At 32.8% G+C, this 15,678-nt stretch overlaps 1 protein-coding gene across 4 annotated transcripts in view; it reads right to left on the reverse strand.

Annotated features, from left to right (window-relative positions):
- Positions 1-15,678, reverse strand: part of lrp1ba (low density lipoprotein receptor-related protein 1Ba) — a 306,580-nt gene that overhangs the window by 35,024 nt on the left and 255,878 nt on the right. For all 4 annotated transcript variants that reach the window (XM_058759880.1, XM_058759883.1, XM_058759882.1 and 1 more), the window contains 12 exons: positions 13,798-13,907; positions 12,270-12,402; positions 8,783-8,905; positions 7,328-7,450; positions 7,110-7,250; positions 6,871-7,005; positions 4,578-4,697; positions 3,722-3,963; positions 3,325-3,548; positions 3,149-3,255; positions 2,264-2,380; positions 723-896 (listed from right to left, as the gene is read on the reverse strand). In XM_058759880.1, coding sequence (XP_058615863.1) covers positions 723-896; positions 2,264-2,380; positions 3,149-3,255; positions 3,325-3,548; positions 3,722-3,963; positions 4,578-4,697; positions 6,871-7,005; positions 7,110-7,250; positions 7,328-7,450; positions 8,783-8,905; positions 12,270-12,402; positions 13,798-13,907 — 1,749 coding nt within the window. The remainder of the gene's footprint in view (positions 1-722; positions 897-2,263; positions 2,381-3,148; positions 3,256-3,324; positions 3,549-3,721; positions 3,964-4,577; positions 4,698-6,870; positions 7,006-7,109; positions 7,251-7,327; positions 7,451-8,782; positions 8,906-12,269; positions 12,403-13,797; positions 13,908-15,678) is intronic.

Here is a 15,678-nt window from a genome sequence, read left to right on the forward strand (position 1 = left end):
CACAAAAATTAATTCTTAAGATTTTTAATATTTATCAGAACATTTATTGTTATGTAAATACTACATAACTATTTATTTATTTATTTACTTTACTTTACTTTAATTTACTTAAGTGCACTACCATATTGTGCAAAATAAGACCAGAGACATTTATTCAGAATATAAGTAGGGCCAGATTTTAATTTCATGACTTCAAAACATCAGAGACTCCATATTTTCAATAGCTCTTCCGCAAATCTAACAAAACACAGCATTTCATTCATCTGATTAGAGTCTGTAATTGTATAATAAAAAAACATTTGACAGTAATATGTGACTGTAATAAGCACTAGCTGGCCGCAGAGAAGAAGTCCAATCAGATTTCAACAATCTAAACATGAAATTAAACTCAGACGACTGCCAAGAAATCTCACACTGGAACGGTCCTCTGGAAGATGCACAACCATAATGGTTTTAAAGGAAAATTTGATCAAAAAAATGAAACTTCTGTCATTATATAATAACTCTAATGTCCTTCCAAACATATATTTTTCACTTTTCTGCTTATTATACCATTTCGTTTTTATGATAAACAGAAGCTTAGCTTGTGTTTTCCAAGGAAAAACAAACTCATAAGGTTTTGGAACAACATGAGGGTGAGTAAATGTTGACAAAATTCACATTTGTGGGTGAACTACCCCTTTAAATCATCCTTTTCAATTGAGACACGTTTTAAGACTCACCCTCCTGTTGTTTGTACCGATGGAAGACCAAGATGCTGGACGCTCTCTCCACACCCAGACTAAGCTTCTCGGCAGGTGACTTCCCATATTTATGAACCCTGAAGACATCGTGCTTCATGCCGACCCCATAGATGTAGTCCTCAAACAAGTCAATTCGGAAGGGTTGATAAATTCCTGGAACAAAACCAAGTAAGTTTCTGTCGTTCATTCACACTGAATATATTTCATGTACGACTGTGAGAGGCATCCAGATTCAATAATGCAAAACAAAACAGCAATGTTATTTTAAAATGTCACAGAGTAGAAAAAAAACAATCCCTCTTAAGCTTAGGATAAAGAATATTCAAGTTTCCGAGGCCTAGAACTGAGACAAAAACTAAAAAAGCTCCAAAACCAGCGAGTGGCCTATGTAGACAGCATTTTAAAGCATCATAAACACACTCCCTACATTCCAAAAAGCAGACAGCAAAATTATATTGTGCTCCAAGATATCCCATTTTGCACTGCATTTGCATTTTTTACTTCACAAAGAAAGCAATTTCAGAATGCATTGCGATAAATCTAATAGAAAAATGTCATCCAAGATGGCAGATGAGTATTTTAAATTTCTTTCTTTCAATTATTATAAGTTCTAATAAAAAGTTAATATAATATTCAAAAATATAATTTTAATTTATATTTGTTTGTACAGCATGTTTTTAAGCTTACTAGAACAACTTTATTAGCAACATGCTGACAGCAGTTTGTATAATTTTGTTAGCAACATGCTAACAGCAAAACAAACAATTAATTAACAAAACTAAAGGTATTAGATTAAAATCAAAACTTTTTTGTAAATTGAAGCACCTAAAATAATCATAAAACAATTTGTTTATATACAAATGGAATGTAATGTCATGAAGGTTGAATGATTTTGATGTCTGCTTATATTAAACACTAATATTATTTACACTTTATGATCCACCACTTATCTTCTTATATTTTTTTAGCTTAGCAACATGCAAATTCTAGCTCTCGGCCTATCTTAAAAAAAAAAAAAAAAAAGACTATTTTCCAAAATATTTCCCTACCAAAACACATATTTCTTAAGTTTAGAATATAACACCATTAGCTTAGAAATATGTTAACATCATACTCCAGTTGTGTGTTGATTGTCTCATGGATGAAGTTGTTGCAAAACCAGGCACTTCATTCTAAGTTGGCTTAGAAAGTAGCTGTCTATGTTAACAGCAGAGAGTTAACTAGGTTTTGCAAGAGCTTTGGATTCAAATTCACCCTCAACTTTGATGCTTTCCCTAAAATAGCATTTTTCCAATCACAGTCAGTGAGGGAATCGAAATGGAAATCTGGTGAGTTTATATAAACTACACTCAGCTTAGCTTTTGCAGCTCTTCACATGTTGGAATCAATGGCCTGAGCTGAAGATGTCTGTGATGTTTGATGTTTTTTTTTTTTTTTTTTAACGCACATTGCAGGATAAAAAAAAAAAAACTGGAGGCTGATTCTGAATATCATACAATTTCCAATAAATGCAAACTCACCATCTCGACTGCTAGCAGCCACCAGCGAATCAGAGCCATCGAAACGCACGCTTCCGATCTGAGACAGCTCAGAGTCTGACCAGTACAGTCGCTGGTTGTAATAATCAATTGCAAGTCCTGAAAAGATATAGACAATTATATTATAAAATTTTATTATAATACAATTGTATTACATTATATAATTATAATAATTTATTATACATAATGTAATTATTATTTGAAATATAAATTATTATATAATACAATTAATACAAATATAAAATAAAATGTTAATAATTATTAATTAATTAATTAATAATTATATAAAATTATCATATAATTAATACAAATATAAAATAATAAAATGTTCATTATTGTATATGCATATTGTAAGACAGTGGCAATATTATTATATTATATTTTTAAAAATATTAAATATTAGTAAAAACATTATAATAAATACTGTATTGTATTTTTTTTTTATATACATTTTTCTATTAATTAAATATAAATTTTCTTGGTCAAATTAGTGAGACCTTTGCCTTACATTTATTCATAAAAAAAAAAAAAAAAAAAAAAAAAGTTTCTATTACCAGAAAACTAAAACAACATTAGGCCTTTCCATTACAAGTAGCAAGAATTTCACCTTGGAATATTGTACATATGAAATAGTTTCACTCAAACTTCATATTTTATAATGGATTTTACTTTCAGATTATTGAAACGACCTTCTTACCAAGATGTTTTTGGTGCTTCACATTTTAAGTGACAGTGAAGTTATAGATATTGATATAAGATATCGAAATGCTCCCTTTTAGCATAACATTTGGCACATGCTTTTTGTGAGTCACATATTTTACACAACAAAATATTTTAAAAAGGATGACTGGCATGCAAGAATCTCACCCGTTGGTCTACGCAAGTTCCTCTCCAGCAAAATGCGACGCAAGGACCCATCCATGGCGGCCTCTTCGATGTGAGAGTGGTCACCAATCACAGTCCAGTAGACCATCCTAAAGAACGATGGAGGATATTACACACATGTTGCCTGATACAACAGTCAGGACTCACAGGACACTTACCCGCGTACAGGGTTAACAGTAATAGCGAAAGGTTCCCCGTCAATGTCTGTGATGAGCCGGGTGCAGTTGGGACCCCCCAGCTGTCCCACGTTAATGGAGTAGCGAAGTCGGCGCCAGTGTGCCGTATAGTAGCTGAACCAGTGCATTCGGGAGTGATCCGTCCAGTACAGGTTCCCCGTCACCCAATCGGCCGAGATGTCCCGGGGCCTCCGGAAGTCTGGACACTGCAAATATAGAGCGTAGTGAAGTTTCAAAACCGCCTTAATAAGATGTTACCATGCTAGTTTCTGTGGTTTCATGAGGAAAATTTTTAAAATAATTCAAAAAAGTGTTAAAAAGTTAGAGGGTTATGTAACGGAATTGACTATATCGGTCTTATTGGTTGTTATCGACTTACTATGACTCCACTGTTTGATGTGATTGGGCTCCTGTCCTGGAGGTCTTTGTAAAAAATGCCCCCAGGGTTAAACTGAGTGGCCCACACAAACTTGTGATGGTGAAATAGCGCGCCCATGCCGATGATGCGAGCGCTGTCTGAGATTCGGGCCAGTTGTGTGTGTCCATGAGTTTGGTTGTACGGATACACAAAATTGCGGATTTCGGTGTCGTTGGCTACATAGAGGACCTGGTCTTCTGGTCCTAAGGACAGAGATATGTGTGTATAAAAAATTAAGTAAACAAATAAAAGCAAAGCAAGCCCAGGCAAAAACCAAAGCAAACAAACAAACAAATAAATCAAAACACAGCCATGAACAAAACAAAACACCACATAAAAACAAATCAACAGCCCCCACACCAAAAAATATAAAAATAAATAAAAAACCAAGCAAAAAGAAAAGATGAAACAAACAAAAATATACAAAAATACAACACCAAAACACCACAAAAAAGACAAGACAAAAACAAAGCAAAAAGTGAAACAAAACAAAAGATAAAACAAAACAAAACCAAAACAACAAAAACATACCAAAAAAAAAAAAAAAAAAAGACAAGACAAGACAAGACCAAAATCAAACAAAATTAAAGCAGACAACCAAAAGGCAAAAACAACAAAGAATAAATCAAACAAAAAAGAAAACAAAAGATGAAAAAAAAAAACAAGAGAGGAAAAAAAAACCTAAAAACCCCTACACAAAATAGAAAACCAAAACACCAGAAACACAGCCTAAAACTGTTTATTTGTATAAAAATGTAATAGAATATCATAATACTGAATCCTTTTGATGTTATTTGTATTTAAAAACTTATTTTACCCTTTGTGATGCATTCCCCATCGATCTCTTTGAAGTTTCGGTCACAAGTGCACTTGTACGAGCCCTTGGTATTGGTGCAGTACTGCGAGCAGCTTCCGAAGCGCAGACACTCGTTCACCTCTGAGGAAAGAGAGGAACATCCATCCATCAGCCTCTCCCACACGCTCTCCAGTGACATTTTTTACAGCGCTGCAGGGATGTCTCTCTGTTTGGGATTTCGGCTGAATCTCAGCTATCTGTGTTCAGTGCCTGCTGATTTTTGGACTTCCTGTTATGCTCAGGGAAATGACCCTGAAGCGACCGCTGACATACCTCCAACAGTGCAATGCCAGCGCTGGAACTGAATACAAAGAGACTTTTGCATTGTGGGCTTTGTACAAAAGACCTTTCATCCACTGGGATGCGCTAGGGGCAAGTATTTGCATTGTGTCTTTGCATTTTATCACAAAATACCAAACCGAATGTCATTTATTTTAAAGAAAAACAGCACTGGTACATTTTTCAAGCAAAATATTTCACCAAAAGTATAATAAAACAATAGATATGTAAGGCTTTTACAGAATGATTTATCATATCACAAATCAGCTCATGCTCAAAACGCAAGTGGACATGTCCTACACTTGATAAATCTTTGAATCATGTCTGAGAACCTTGCTGACAAAAAGAAAAATTTAACCATTATAAATAATTTCAAATCTTAAAATGCTCTGCATACTTCAATATACTGCAGAATCCAAGTGAAAATCTCTTGAGCCACAGAGCTACCCGTAATTCATCTTTAAAAGGCAACTGTTGATGTACCTTGTTCTGCTTAATCTATAACAGTAATTCTCAAAGCTCTCAAGACAAGAAAATACAACATAATACCATTTAGAAAGGACTAAAATGTAACTATATGAACTAATATTCAAATCGTGTGCCATTGATACTAAATGTTTGATATAGCCTTAGCATTGTTGTAAAAACATGTTTTTTTTTTTTGTGTGTGTGTGTTTTGTTTTTGCAAGTTTCTTTTTAACCCTGCCTAAAATTACGTAAAAAAAAAAAGAAAAAAAAAAGAAAAAAAGATATGCCAAATATCAAAATACATCAGAAATCAGAACTAAAAATAAAAATGTGATGTTTTACATTTTTTAATAACCGGTAATATAAATTATTTATAGAATATTTAATAAAACGATATTTAAAGAATATTTTATTAATATGCAATATTATTTATACCATTTACATATAGCATAATTTGCATTTTTATAAATAAACTTTTACTTTTATATTAATATACATTATTGATTGTAAGAATATTTTATTAATATGAAATATTATTTATAACATTAATGAAGATATATTTTATATAATCTATATCAAAATATATATATATATATATATATATATATATATATATATATATATATATATATATATATATATATGTGTGAATTAAATTGGTTTATTTTTATTAATATGCAATATTAGTTAGATGCTAAATCAACAATAAAGTAATTATATTTTTAAATATAATAATTACTCAATTATTTAATAATTGCAAAGATAAATGCTAAAAAGAATCTTATTTATATGCAATATTTATACACTATAAAAAATTAATCTGATGCATCAATAATTGTAACATTTTGGAATAATTGTAACTTTTATTATTATTATTATTATTATTAATAAAGATTACTATTAATTTATTATTGTTTTATTACCATTATTAATTTAAAAAATGAAAATAAAATATAAAATCACTTAAGCAAATTTGAGAGTTGTGAATGTATGTGTATGTTGAATCTTAATGAATGATGACAAAAATTCTGAATATCTGAAGTCTGGAAATTGTCTTGTTATTTGTGACTCTGGATCACAAAAGCAGTCTTAAGTAGCACGGCTATATTTGTAGCAATAGCCAAAAATGCATTGTATGGGTCAAAATTATTGATTTTTCAAATCATTAGGATATTAAGTAAAGATCATGTTCCATGAAGATATTTTGTAAATTTCCTACCATAAATATATTAAATCTTTATTTTGATTAGTAATATGCATTGCTAAGGACTTCATTTGGACGACTTTAAAGGCAATTTTCTCAATATTTAGATTTTTTTGCACCCTCAGATTCCAGATTTTCAAATAGTTGTATCTCGGCCAAATATTGTCCGATCCTAACAAACCATACATCAATGGAAAATGTATTTATTCAGCTTTTAGACAATGTATAAATCTCAATATCGGAAATTTGGCCCTTATGACTGGTTTTGTGGCCCAGGGTCACATTTTTGTACAAATTCTCTACCTTCACATTGCTTGGTTTTCTGGTTTCTCTGAAATCCATCTTTGCATTGGCAGACTGAAGGTGTTTTCGTATGGTTGCAGAAAGCGTCATCTCCGCACAAGTCGGCCCGTCCTCGACACGCACCATCGACAGAATCTGTGACCCACAGGGGACAAAATGAGACACTGTAAAGGTTTTACTCCACAAAATACAGAAACCCAATGCGAAGAAAGAAGGATTACAGAAGGAAGTACACTTACATGCCTTGCAGTCGCGCTCATCCGAGCTGCCGTCTTCGCAATCATCAAAGAAGTCGCACTGGAGCTCGGCCGGGATGCAGCGGTGATTGGCACAGGAGAATTCGGTCTTCCCGCACGGCCTTGGCCTTTTGATCACATCCGCTAGAGAAAAAAGAAAGAGAGATGGTTTAGAAAAGGAAATAGACAGAAAACACAAGAAACTGAAGTCCCCCACTCACCACAGTCTTCCTCGTCTGAATTGTCGCCACAGTCGTTCGCTCCGTTGCAGATTTGTTCTGTCCGCAGACACACTCTGTCATTTCTGCAGCGGAAGGGTCTGTTTGGAGGACATGGCAACTTTCCTGCGGGTCGAAACATACACAGAGTAATCATAACCTCGTTCTTCATCACAGAAGTGATGTGCTTTTTCTGTGGTTTGTACGTTTCAAATGTTGGTGAAGCATTTGTAAAGTGCTCCAAGAGCAATTTTTCAGACATTTTACTGCCAGGCCTACAGCGAAAACAATTTTCAGAAAAAAATCACTGTTTACTACAGTTCAGGTGTACAGTGTCAGGTTTAATGTGTGTTCAGGATGGTCAAAGTGTCTTGTATTGATTTTCTGCTCTTTTTGTGTTTGTTTGTTTTGTGAGGTTGTTCTCACATGACCTTATAAATGTGACCCATTTCAAACCAGACACTGATGCTCCTAAACTACACACTCTCACCTGGCATGCTCAACATTTTAAAAACAAATGTCATAATTTCATTTAAATATGATATTATAAATGTCTTATTAAGAAATCAGAGCAAACTTTTAGAAATTGTTTTACAATTCAAGAGGAAGCCAAGTACCTAAGATTAATAATCTGTGCTGACTTTGCATACTGAAATTGAAAATTGAGAATTATTTGAAAATTGTAAATAATTTTTGCATAAACACATTTTTGAATAAATTTTTTTTTATATATATATAGTGGATAAAAAAATGATGTAGAATTAAAATAAATAAATAATCAAAGCAAAACAAATATTAATAAGTTGGAAACAACACCACCACAAAAATATAATATAATGAAAATATAATGAAAATAAAATGTTAAACCGTACAAAATTAAAAACAAACCAAAACACCCAAATAAAACCAAACTGAACAATTCACCAAAAGACACACACAAAAGTGAAAAATAAAACAAAGCAAAACAAAACAAACACACATACAAACAAAAAATATTTATGCATAAAAAAAAATAAAAAAAAAATATTTCAGTGGGGAAAGAAGCATGTCAAGCAAAAAAAGCCATACATATACCACACATGGTAAAAATAAATATAATAATTTTAACATATAAATATTTTTAAATAAATAAATAAATTGTAAATTAGTGAATTAATTAACTTTTATTTTTTTATGGGTCTTCAATGGGAAAACAAAACAAAACAAAAAAAATATAAGTTAAATAAGTATAAAATGTTTTAAAAATAAATATAAATAAATGAAACAACTAAAGCAAAACAAAAATAAATATGTATAAATCAAAACTAAAACAAAAAACACACACACACACACACACACACACACACACACACACAAATAAAAACAAACCAAACAAAACCTCAAAACAAACAATAAACAAAATAAACATTTTTATACAGTCTGATTTCAGTGGAAAAGAACCACTAGTCATAAACGTACCACACATGTTTGTATCTTCGTCAGAGTTGTCTCCGCAGTCATCCTCACCATCACACAGCCAGACCAGCAGCTTACACAGCGTGTTGTTACAAACAAACTCATCTGCTCGACAAGCCAACGACCCTGCAAACAAAAGATTTGACTATTTATTATATTTTAACAACACAACGTATGAAAAAAAAAACTGATTTAACTGTTACATACATTATTCAAGTGAAACTGTTTATTGGTTGTTGCAGTTTTATGGACATTTGATTTGTTTGACAAGTTTCCATGCTGTTAATTTAATGTAAAACAAGAGTTTAATATATGCAATAATTCTCACTTCAAAATCATGAGATTTGGGCTCCTGCTGCTTTCAAAAAAAGTAACAGGACACTAATTTGCACCTTATTCAGAGAAAGTTTTTGAACATATAATTACATGACTTGTGAACGCATTTGAATTTATTGAACTATATCTTATCTGCAACCTTGCACATTCCCATACAAGGACAATCTTGGTGCATTTTGATGTTTTTAAAATAAATATGAATTTAATCTACAATTAAATATTTAAACGAATGAGTTCACAAGTTATTTTCACATGAATATATCCTGTAATTTTAAGAAGATATTCATTTGGTTTGTATCTGAAGCAATTTCTGCATTCATATAGATTTCTATAAGATGTCTAACCACTCATGCTATCTGTAAAGATTTATTTCAAAGCGATTTTTGTTGTTGAAATAAATATATAAATAAACTCCATCTGGCATTGAGACGCTTTTAATCACCATCAACTGAAAAGACATTTTTACTTCCTTTTCCAACAGCGACAAAACCTTCTATAAACCCTGATGATAAAATTTATGGAGCCCATTTAGTTCCTCAGGTACAGTGAAACAAGCATTACAGAGATTGTTAAAGCAAAAGCATCAACTGGGGAAAATAAGAATGATTGTAACCTATAAAATGACCTGAGATCAGTTATTGTGGCGGCTTTTAAAGGCCTAAGTTTGGCTCTGAGTTCAGAAAGCATGTTTTTTTATAAGCTTAAAGAGGCTGTTAGACTAAGAGCATTGCTTTTTCTGAAAATACGCCCAGCTTTTCTCACCCTGAACCCTCTTTCTTTGTCATCAGGTTTGAGCGAGAGTTTTCTAGCAGGCGTTTGACAGAAATGGACATTAATATAACAAAGTTTCACTGAATAAAAGACGACACCGTGACGCTGGACCAAAGCAGGGTGGAAGGGTGCAAATGCAAGACTCACAAACAACCGCACTTAAAAGCAAAGTTAAATAGCAATAGCTTAAAACTCTAAAGTTTGTTTAAAAAAAAAGCAACGTCACGAATGAAAGAAAATGTAATTATACTAAAATTGTTGCTTGTTTGGGTTTTTCTTATTTTATGTAGGTAGGTAGATTAGATAGATAGATAATAATACACAATAATAATAATACAATAATCTGATATGCAGAGAAAAAATAGACCAGTAAACTAAGAAATAAACCAACCAACCAACCAATAAACAAACCTATTTATTCTATTTTATAGAAAACAAATTATAATAACATTTATTTTATTTTATTTTAGACCAAAAATCACATAAAAAACTAAACCAAAAACTATTTGATATATATTACAATGCAATAAATAAGTAAATAAAACACCTTAGCAACTGCATAGAATCGCCCTGGCAACTAGGACAAACACTTTTGCATAAATATTCAGAATTCACCAAATTTAACTTCTGAGACTATAAAATCCTGGTTAACTAAGCTTGTTTCGAATGCACTGTGTAATATTTAACTTAGCTTAAAATATCAATTTAAATCTATTACTTATTTATAACAGGAAGCAGGAAAGAAACAAAAGGAACTTTCCAGATCTACTTGAGTTCTAAAACCAAAAACTCCTTCACCATCAAGACTCGAGAAAGATCAAAGGCGTCCGATAGTGGAAAAACACCAGGAGGTCAGACAATCCAGTCAATACTCATCCACTGATTCAGTGCAGTCTGAAAGAAACACGAACTCCGAAGAGACATCTTATGATATTTCATATAACCACAACGATGTTTAGGAGACAGAAAATTGCTAATAAATAAATAAGGCGTTTAGAAACAGGACTTCATCTTTGATGCAAACACTTCCAAAGAGCCGCAGGTGTGGGACGGCTGGCGTTGTCTTCGCAACATCAACAAGTGCAATTTTTCAAAACACTGAAATTAGGCCTTTCATGTAGTCGCTTGTCAGATATCAAGTGGCAACACGGAACCTTTCATCCTCGCCAATTTTCACAAATATTGGGGAAATGACTTCTCTCATGAGGCTGGGGATTTTTCCGCGCTGTGCCGCACATGGCTCGGCTGATCCGCTGTAATGTATTCTTCTGATGATCATGTTTGTGAAAATCCCTCAAGTCTGTCATGGGCTGAAACTCAAATTTAAAGGTACTGGCATAAATATACGCTGTCGCACACGTCTGTCACTCTGGGTCGTACTCCACAGATTTGGGCTTTTACAGCTGATGTAACAATTACGTTTAGTTAACATACTATTTAAGCAATATTTGGCACTGGCAAACACAATGCTTAACACATACAGGAAACATATCAGAAATAAATAAAATTACTTTTTTTTTATTTCATTTTATTAGTTTAGTAAATGTTAATGACTTTATTTGTACTATGCCCTGTGTGTACTATGAGCAAATTATTTTATTATTTTGTCATAGAAAATTTTAGTTATAAATATGGACACATTTATAAATAATAATAATAATAATAATCATCATCATCATCAACAAATATACCACTACTACTTTATTATTATTATATTTGTATTTAATTGTTTTATGTTATTTAACAAATAAGTACCTGAATGATTGAATGAGTGAGTGAGTGAATAAACAAAACATTTATTTATTTTATTTATTTATTTTGACCTATATATGTTTATGTAACTGAAAGGTTAGTCATACCTATGCACGATTTTTATTATTTTTAATTGTAAAGAATATTTATATTATTATATTTATAATATTTATAAAATATATAACTGTGCACACTCAAAAATAATTAGAAAAATGATGCTTCCATTAACTTTATTATAATAGATCATATTTGTTAAATCATTAATTAGCTGAAATGTTAGTTATAACCGCACACTCATAAAATACATTATGAGTGTAACATTTTTTAACTGTTATTATTGTTATTATTAGTAGTAGTGTTGTTGTTATAAATAATGATTTTATTATCAATTGTATTGTAAATGATATGATTAATTTTACATTTATATGTATTTATTGAAAATCAACTGAAAGGTTACGTATAACTGTGTAAACTAAACTAAAAATAATATTACATGATAGACAGACAGACAGATAGATAGGTAGATAGATAGATAAACAGAACTTAATTTCAACATTTACTTTCTCAATCCCATGCAAAGCATTCTGGGAACAAGAAATGTTCTGCCCAATAACAGATTTGGGACCGTTACCCTGGTCACAGTTGTCCTCGTCACTTTGATCCAGACAGTCAAAGACTCTGTCGCACCTCCAGCGAGCGGGAACACAGTGCGCCCGATTCCGACATAGGAACTCGTCCTCCTTACACTCCCGGATACAGTCCACCTGCCCACACACACACACACACACACACACACACAGGCTCAACTCAATTTCAATAACTCAACTGACTGGCTGGTTGAATTAAGAGGTGTGTCCTCTTTAGAAATGACCTTTGATCTTTTCCTACAGCTGAAATTGCTTTTTATATATAATGCATGGAAGAAATGCGGCATTGGCTCTCCAGGGGCCTTTGAAAAAGAGGTCTGTTTTAATGGGCCTTATTAAGACAGGCAAACTTGTTTTGAACTGTTGACATTGCATTATGAGTGAGGGTGTAATTAAAGCAAAGTCCCTTGAGAAAACAGAGCGCAGTCTCGAGGAAAAGGCCTGCTATTACCAAGAGACAATGCAGCAATACTGTGCAACGCTGCATCAGAGTTAAAGAGGTCTTATTATGCTATTTTACAAAGTCAAGATTTTGTTTTGGGGGTGTACTAGAACATGCTGTCATGCTTGGTGAAAAATTATTATTTTTCACATAATTTACATTATTACAACACCTCTCTCCTCAGCCTGGCACAAACGGCTCAATTAGTTCAAAAAAATTAAATGTGTTGTGATTGGTTAGCTGTCCCAGTGCATTGTGATTGGCGGACAGCTTAGATGGTGTTTCAGTACTGCCCCGCCCCTTGCCAAAGCAGCACGTTCGTCAATATTGCCATATCAATTCAGACCCCGAGAATATTGAGGATCGCGCAGAACCTTATTATAGAGCACCATTTAATACACAGAGCCGTAGTTCACTGACAAGCTACGCAATATCGCGTTCATTACTGCAGATGAATCGCCTTCGATAATTTGAAAACAGGTGATGGAGATTTAGCGCTAATCACAGAACCGGCTTTACTGACGAGATGCGCATGGATATCGTGTTCGATATATCGCCCAGCCCTAATATATACATATAAATAATTTGTATTACATTTATTATATTTAATTTTAGTATTTTTATTTAGTATCTTTATTAACCATGTACACTCAAATTTTGAAAAAACAAGAACAAAACAAATAACAACAGATAACAACAACAACAATAAAAATAATAATAATAATAATAATTTTTCACACAAACTTTGTACAACAGGGTAAAGCAAGGCCTTTTTGGATCATGAAAGTTAAACTAGAAAATTATTATTAATATTACTATTACTATAATTATTATTCACTGTATTGATGAAAACAGCTGAAACATTCTTCAAAATCTCTTATTTTTAATGTGCTGTAGGAATAACAAAGCCATACAAGTTTGGAACATCATTGAGGGCGAGAAAAGGATGATAATTTTAATATTTGAGTGCACTATCCCTTTAAGAAGTACTTGAAAAGTATCTACATTTTGTAGGAAACACTTTATTGTAATCAGAAAATGCCTTTTTTCTGTGTATGTACACAACTGACCTCATCAGATCCATCCGAACAGTCATTTTGTCCATCACAGCGTTGACCAGCCGACACACAGCCTCCTCCAACACACACGTACTCGTTCTGAGCACATGACGTCGGCCGAGCTGCGCAGACACAAGGAATTCGCAAAATAAAGTCAAGACATGAAATCTTCCGTCAAAGAATCCTATAATAAGACACATCAATCTACATGTCCTGGGACAATCTGTTCCTTGAAAGCATCCATCTCGCACACGTGACTCCCTGCTGTAGATCGACACTGACTGAAATAAACCGAGCTGCAGTTTCGGTCAGCGAGAGGTTGCCAGAGATTTCTGGCTGCACTTTTTGAAGTGTTTTCAGCCACATTAATATTAATCGTAGGGTAAAATTCCCCTGGCTTGCCTTGAGTCACAGAGGAGCAGCAAAAAAATGGAAAGGGAGTGTGAGAGCTTTCTGAATGCATCTCCAGCGGTCTTACGTTCAGAATAATTCACTGGACGGTGCGGGCGTGGATGGACTCAGGTACCCTGTGCACACAGCACACAACGCTGAAATATTCAAGACGAGGGCCAAGAAAGATGGCAGGGAGACCTCAACTTTATATTAAAAAAAAGGAGAAACACTTCAAGTCTCTTGGGGTTAAAGTAACAGATGAAGCTGAGGTTCAGAAAATGCATTATTCTGAGTTCTTGAGTGTTTTTGGGTTCTTTAGCTTTAGATAAAAGTTGCGTGTGTGTGTGTGTGTGTGTGTGTGTGCGGAAAATAAGTATGATGATTTAATAGTAGTTTTAATAAACATATTACAATAATAATTAAAAAATAATAATAATTATTCAAACGTATATAATGTTTATCAGCATCCGCATATTTCTTCAATTATGTTCTGCTCTCAAAGCGTATGGAGTTCCTTGGGCATCTCCCATTTCCTCTCATCCTATGCGGGATTGGATTGCACCATCTTCTGGTCGGCCATCTGTTTCCTTAATATATAATAAAATTATTGATTGCATTACAAAACCTCTTTCTATTAAATCTATTTGGAATAGGGAATTATCTGACCTTAATTTATCTGTCGACTGGGAGAAAGTGTGGTCTAACCTCAGTTTAACATCTGAAAACGTCTTATTCACTTCAAAGTCATTCATAGAGCATACATAATTCCTTACAAAATATTCAAAATGAAACTACAACCAAATTTTAACTGCCATATATGTAATACTGCATCATCAGGTACTTTTCTTCATATGTTTTGGGAGTGTCCTATCGTCATTAATCTATGCACGCATGTAAACCTGGTTTTATCCTCCTTACTACAAATTGATTGCTTTGCTAACCCAAGTTTGTGTCTTCTTAATGATGATTCTGGTCTCTGTATAAGCTTAATACAAAAGAGAATGTTGTTTGCTGGTTTTACGGCTGCGAAGAAGACAATAATACAGAACTGGTTTACACAGCACATGTGTGGAAAAACATATTGGATCCATAGCCTCCTGAAAATAGTGACTTGTCAGTGTACAACAGCGTGAATTAATGGGGCCAAGCCCTCTACTATTGATGCTTGGCAGGGTTTTTTCTTTAACATACTAGATTATATAAAGGAATGACTTGTTTTGGGGGTTCCTCCTCTCTCTCTCCTTTTTGACTTGACTTTTAAAGTATTGATTATATGTCTGTTGTTTTGTTTATTTTGAATGGATGTGATGATGTTGTGTATGAAAATATAAAAAGTTGATAAAAAAATATATAATGTTAAATAATATGTAATATAATGATTTGATAATAATTTTAATGAAAAATAATAAAATTTAAATGTATGACATTAAATTATATCTTACATTATATATATTTTAAAGAAATAAATAAATATACACACACACGCACATACATACATAT

This window comes from Onychostoma macrolepis, chromosome 22, assembly GCF_012432095.1.
Source record: "Onychostoma macrolepis isolate SWU-2019 chromosome 22, ASM1243209v1, whole genome shotgun sequence".
NCBI lineage: Eukaryota > Metazoa > Chordata > Actinopteri > Cypriniformes > Cyprinidae > Onychostoma > Onychostoma macrolepis.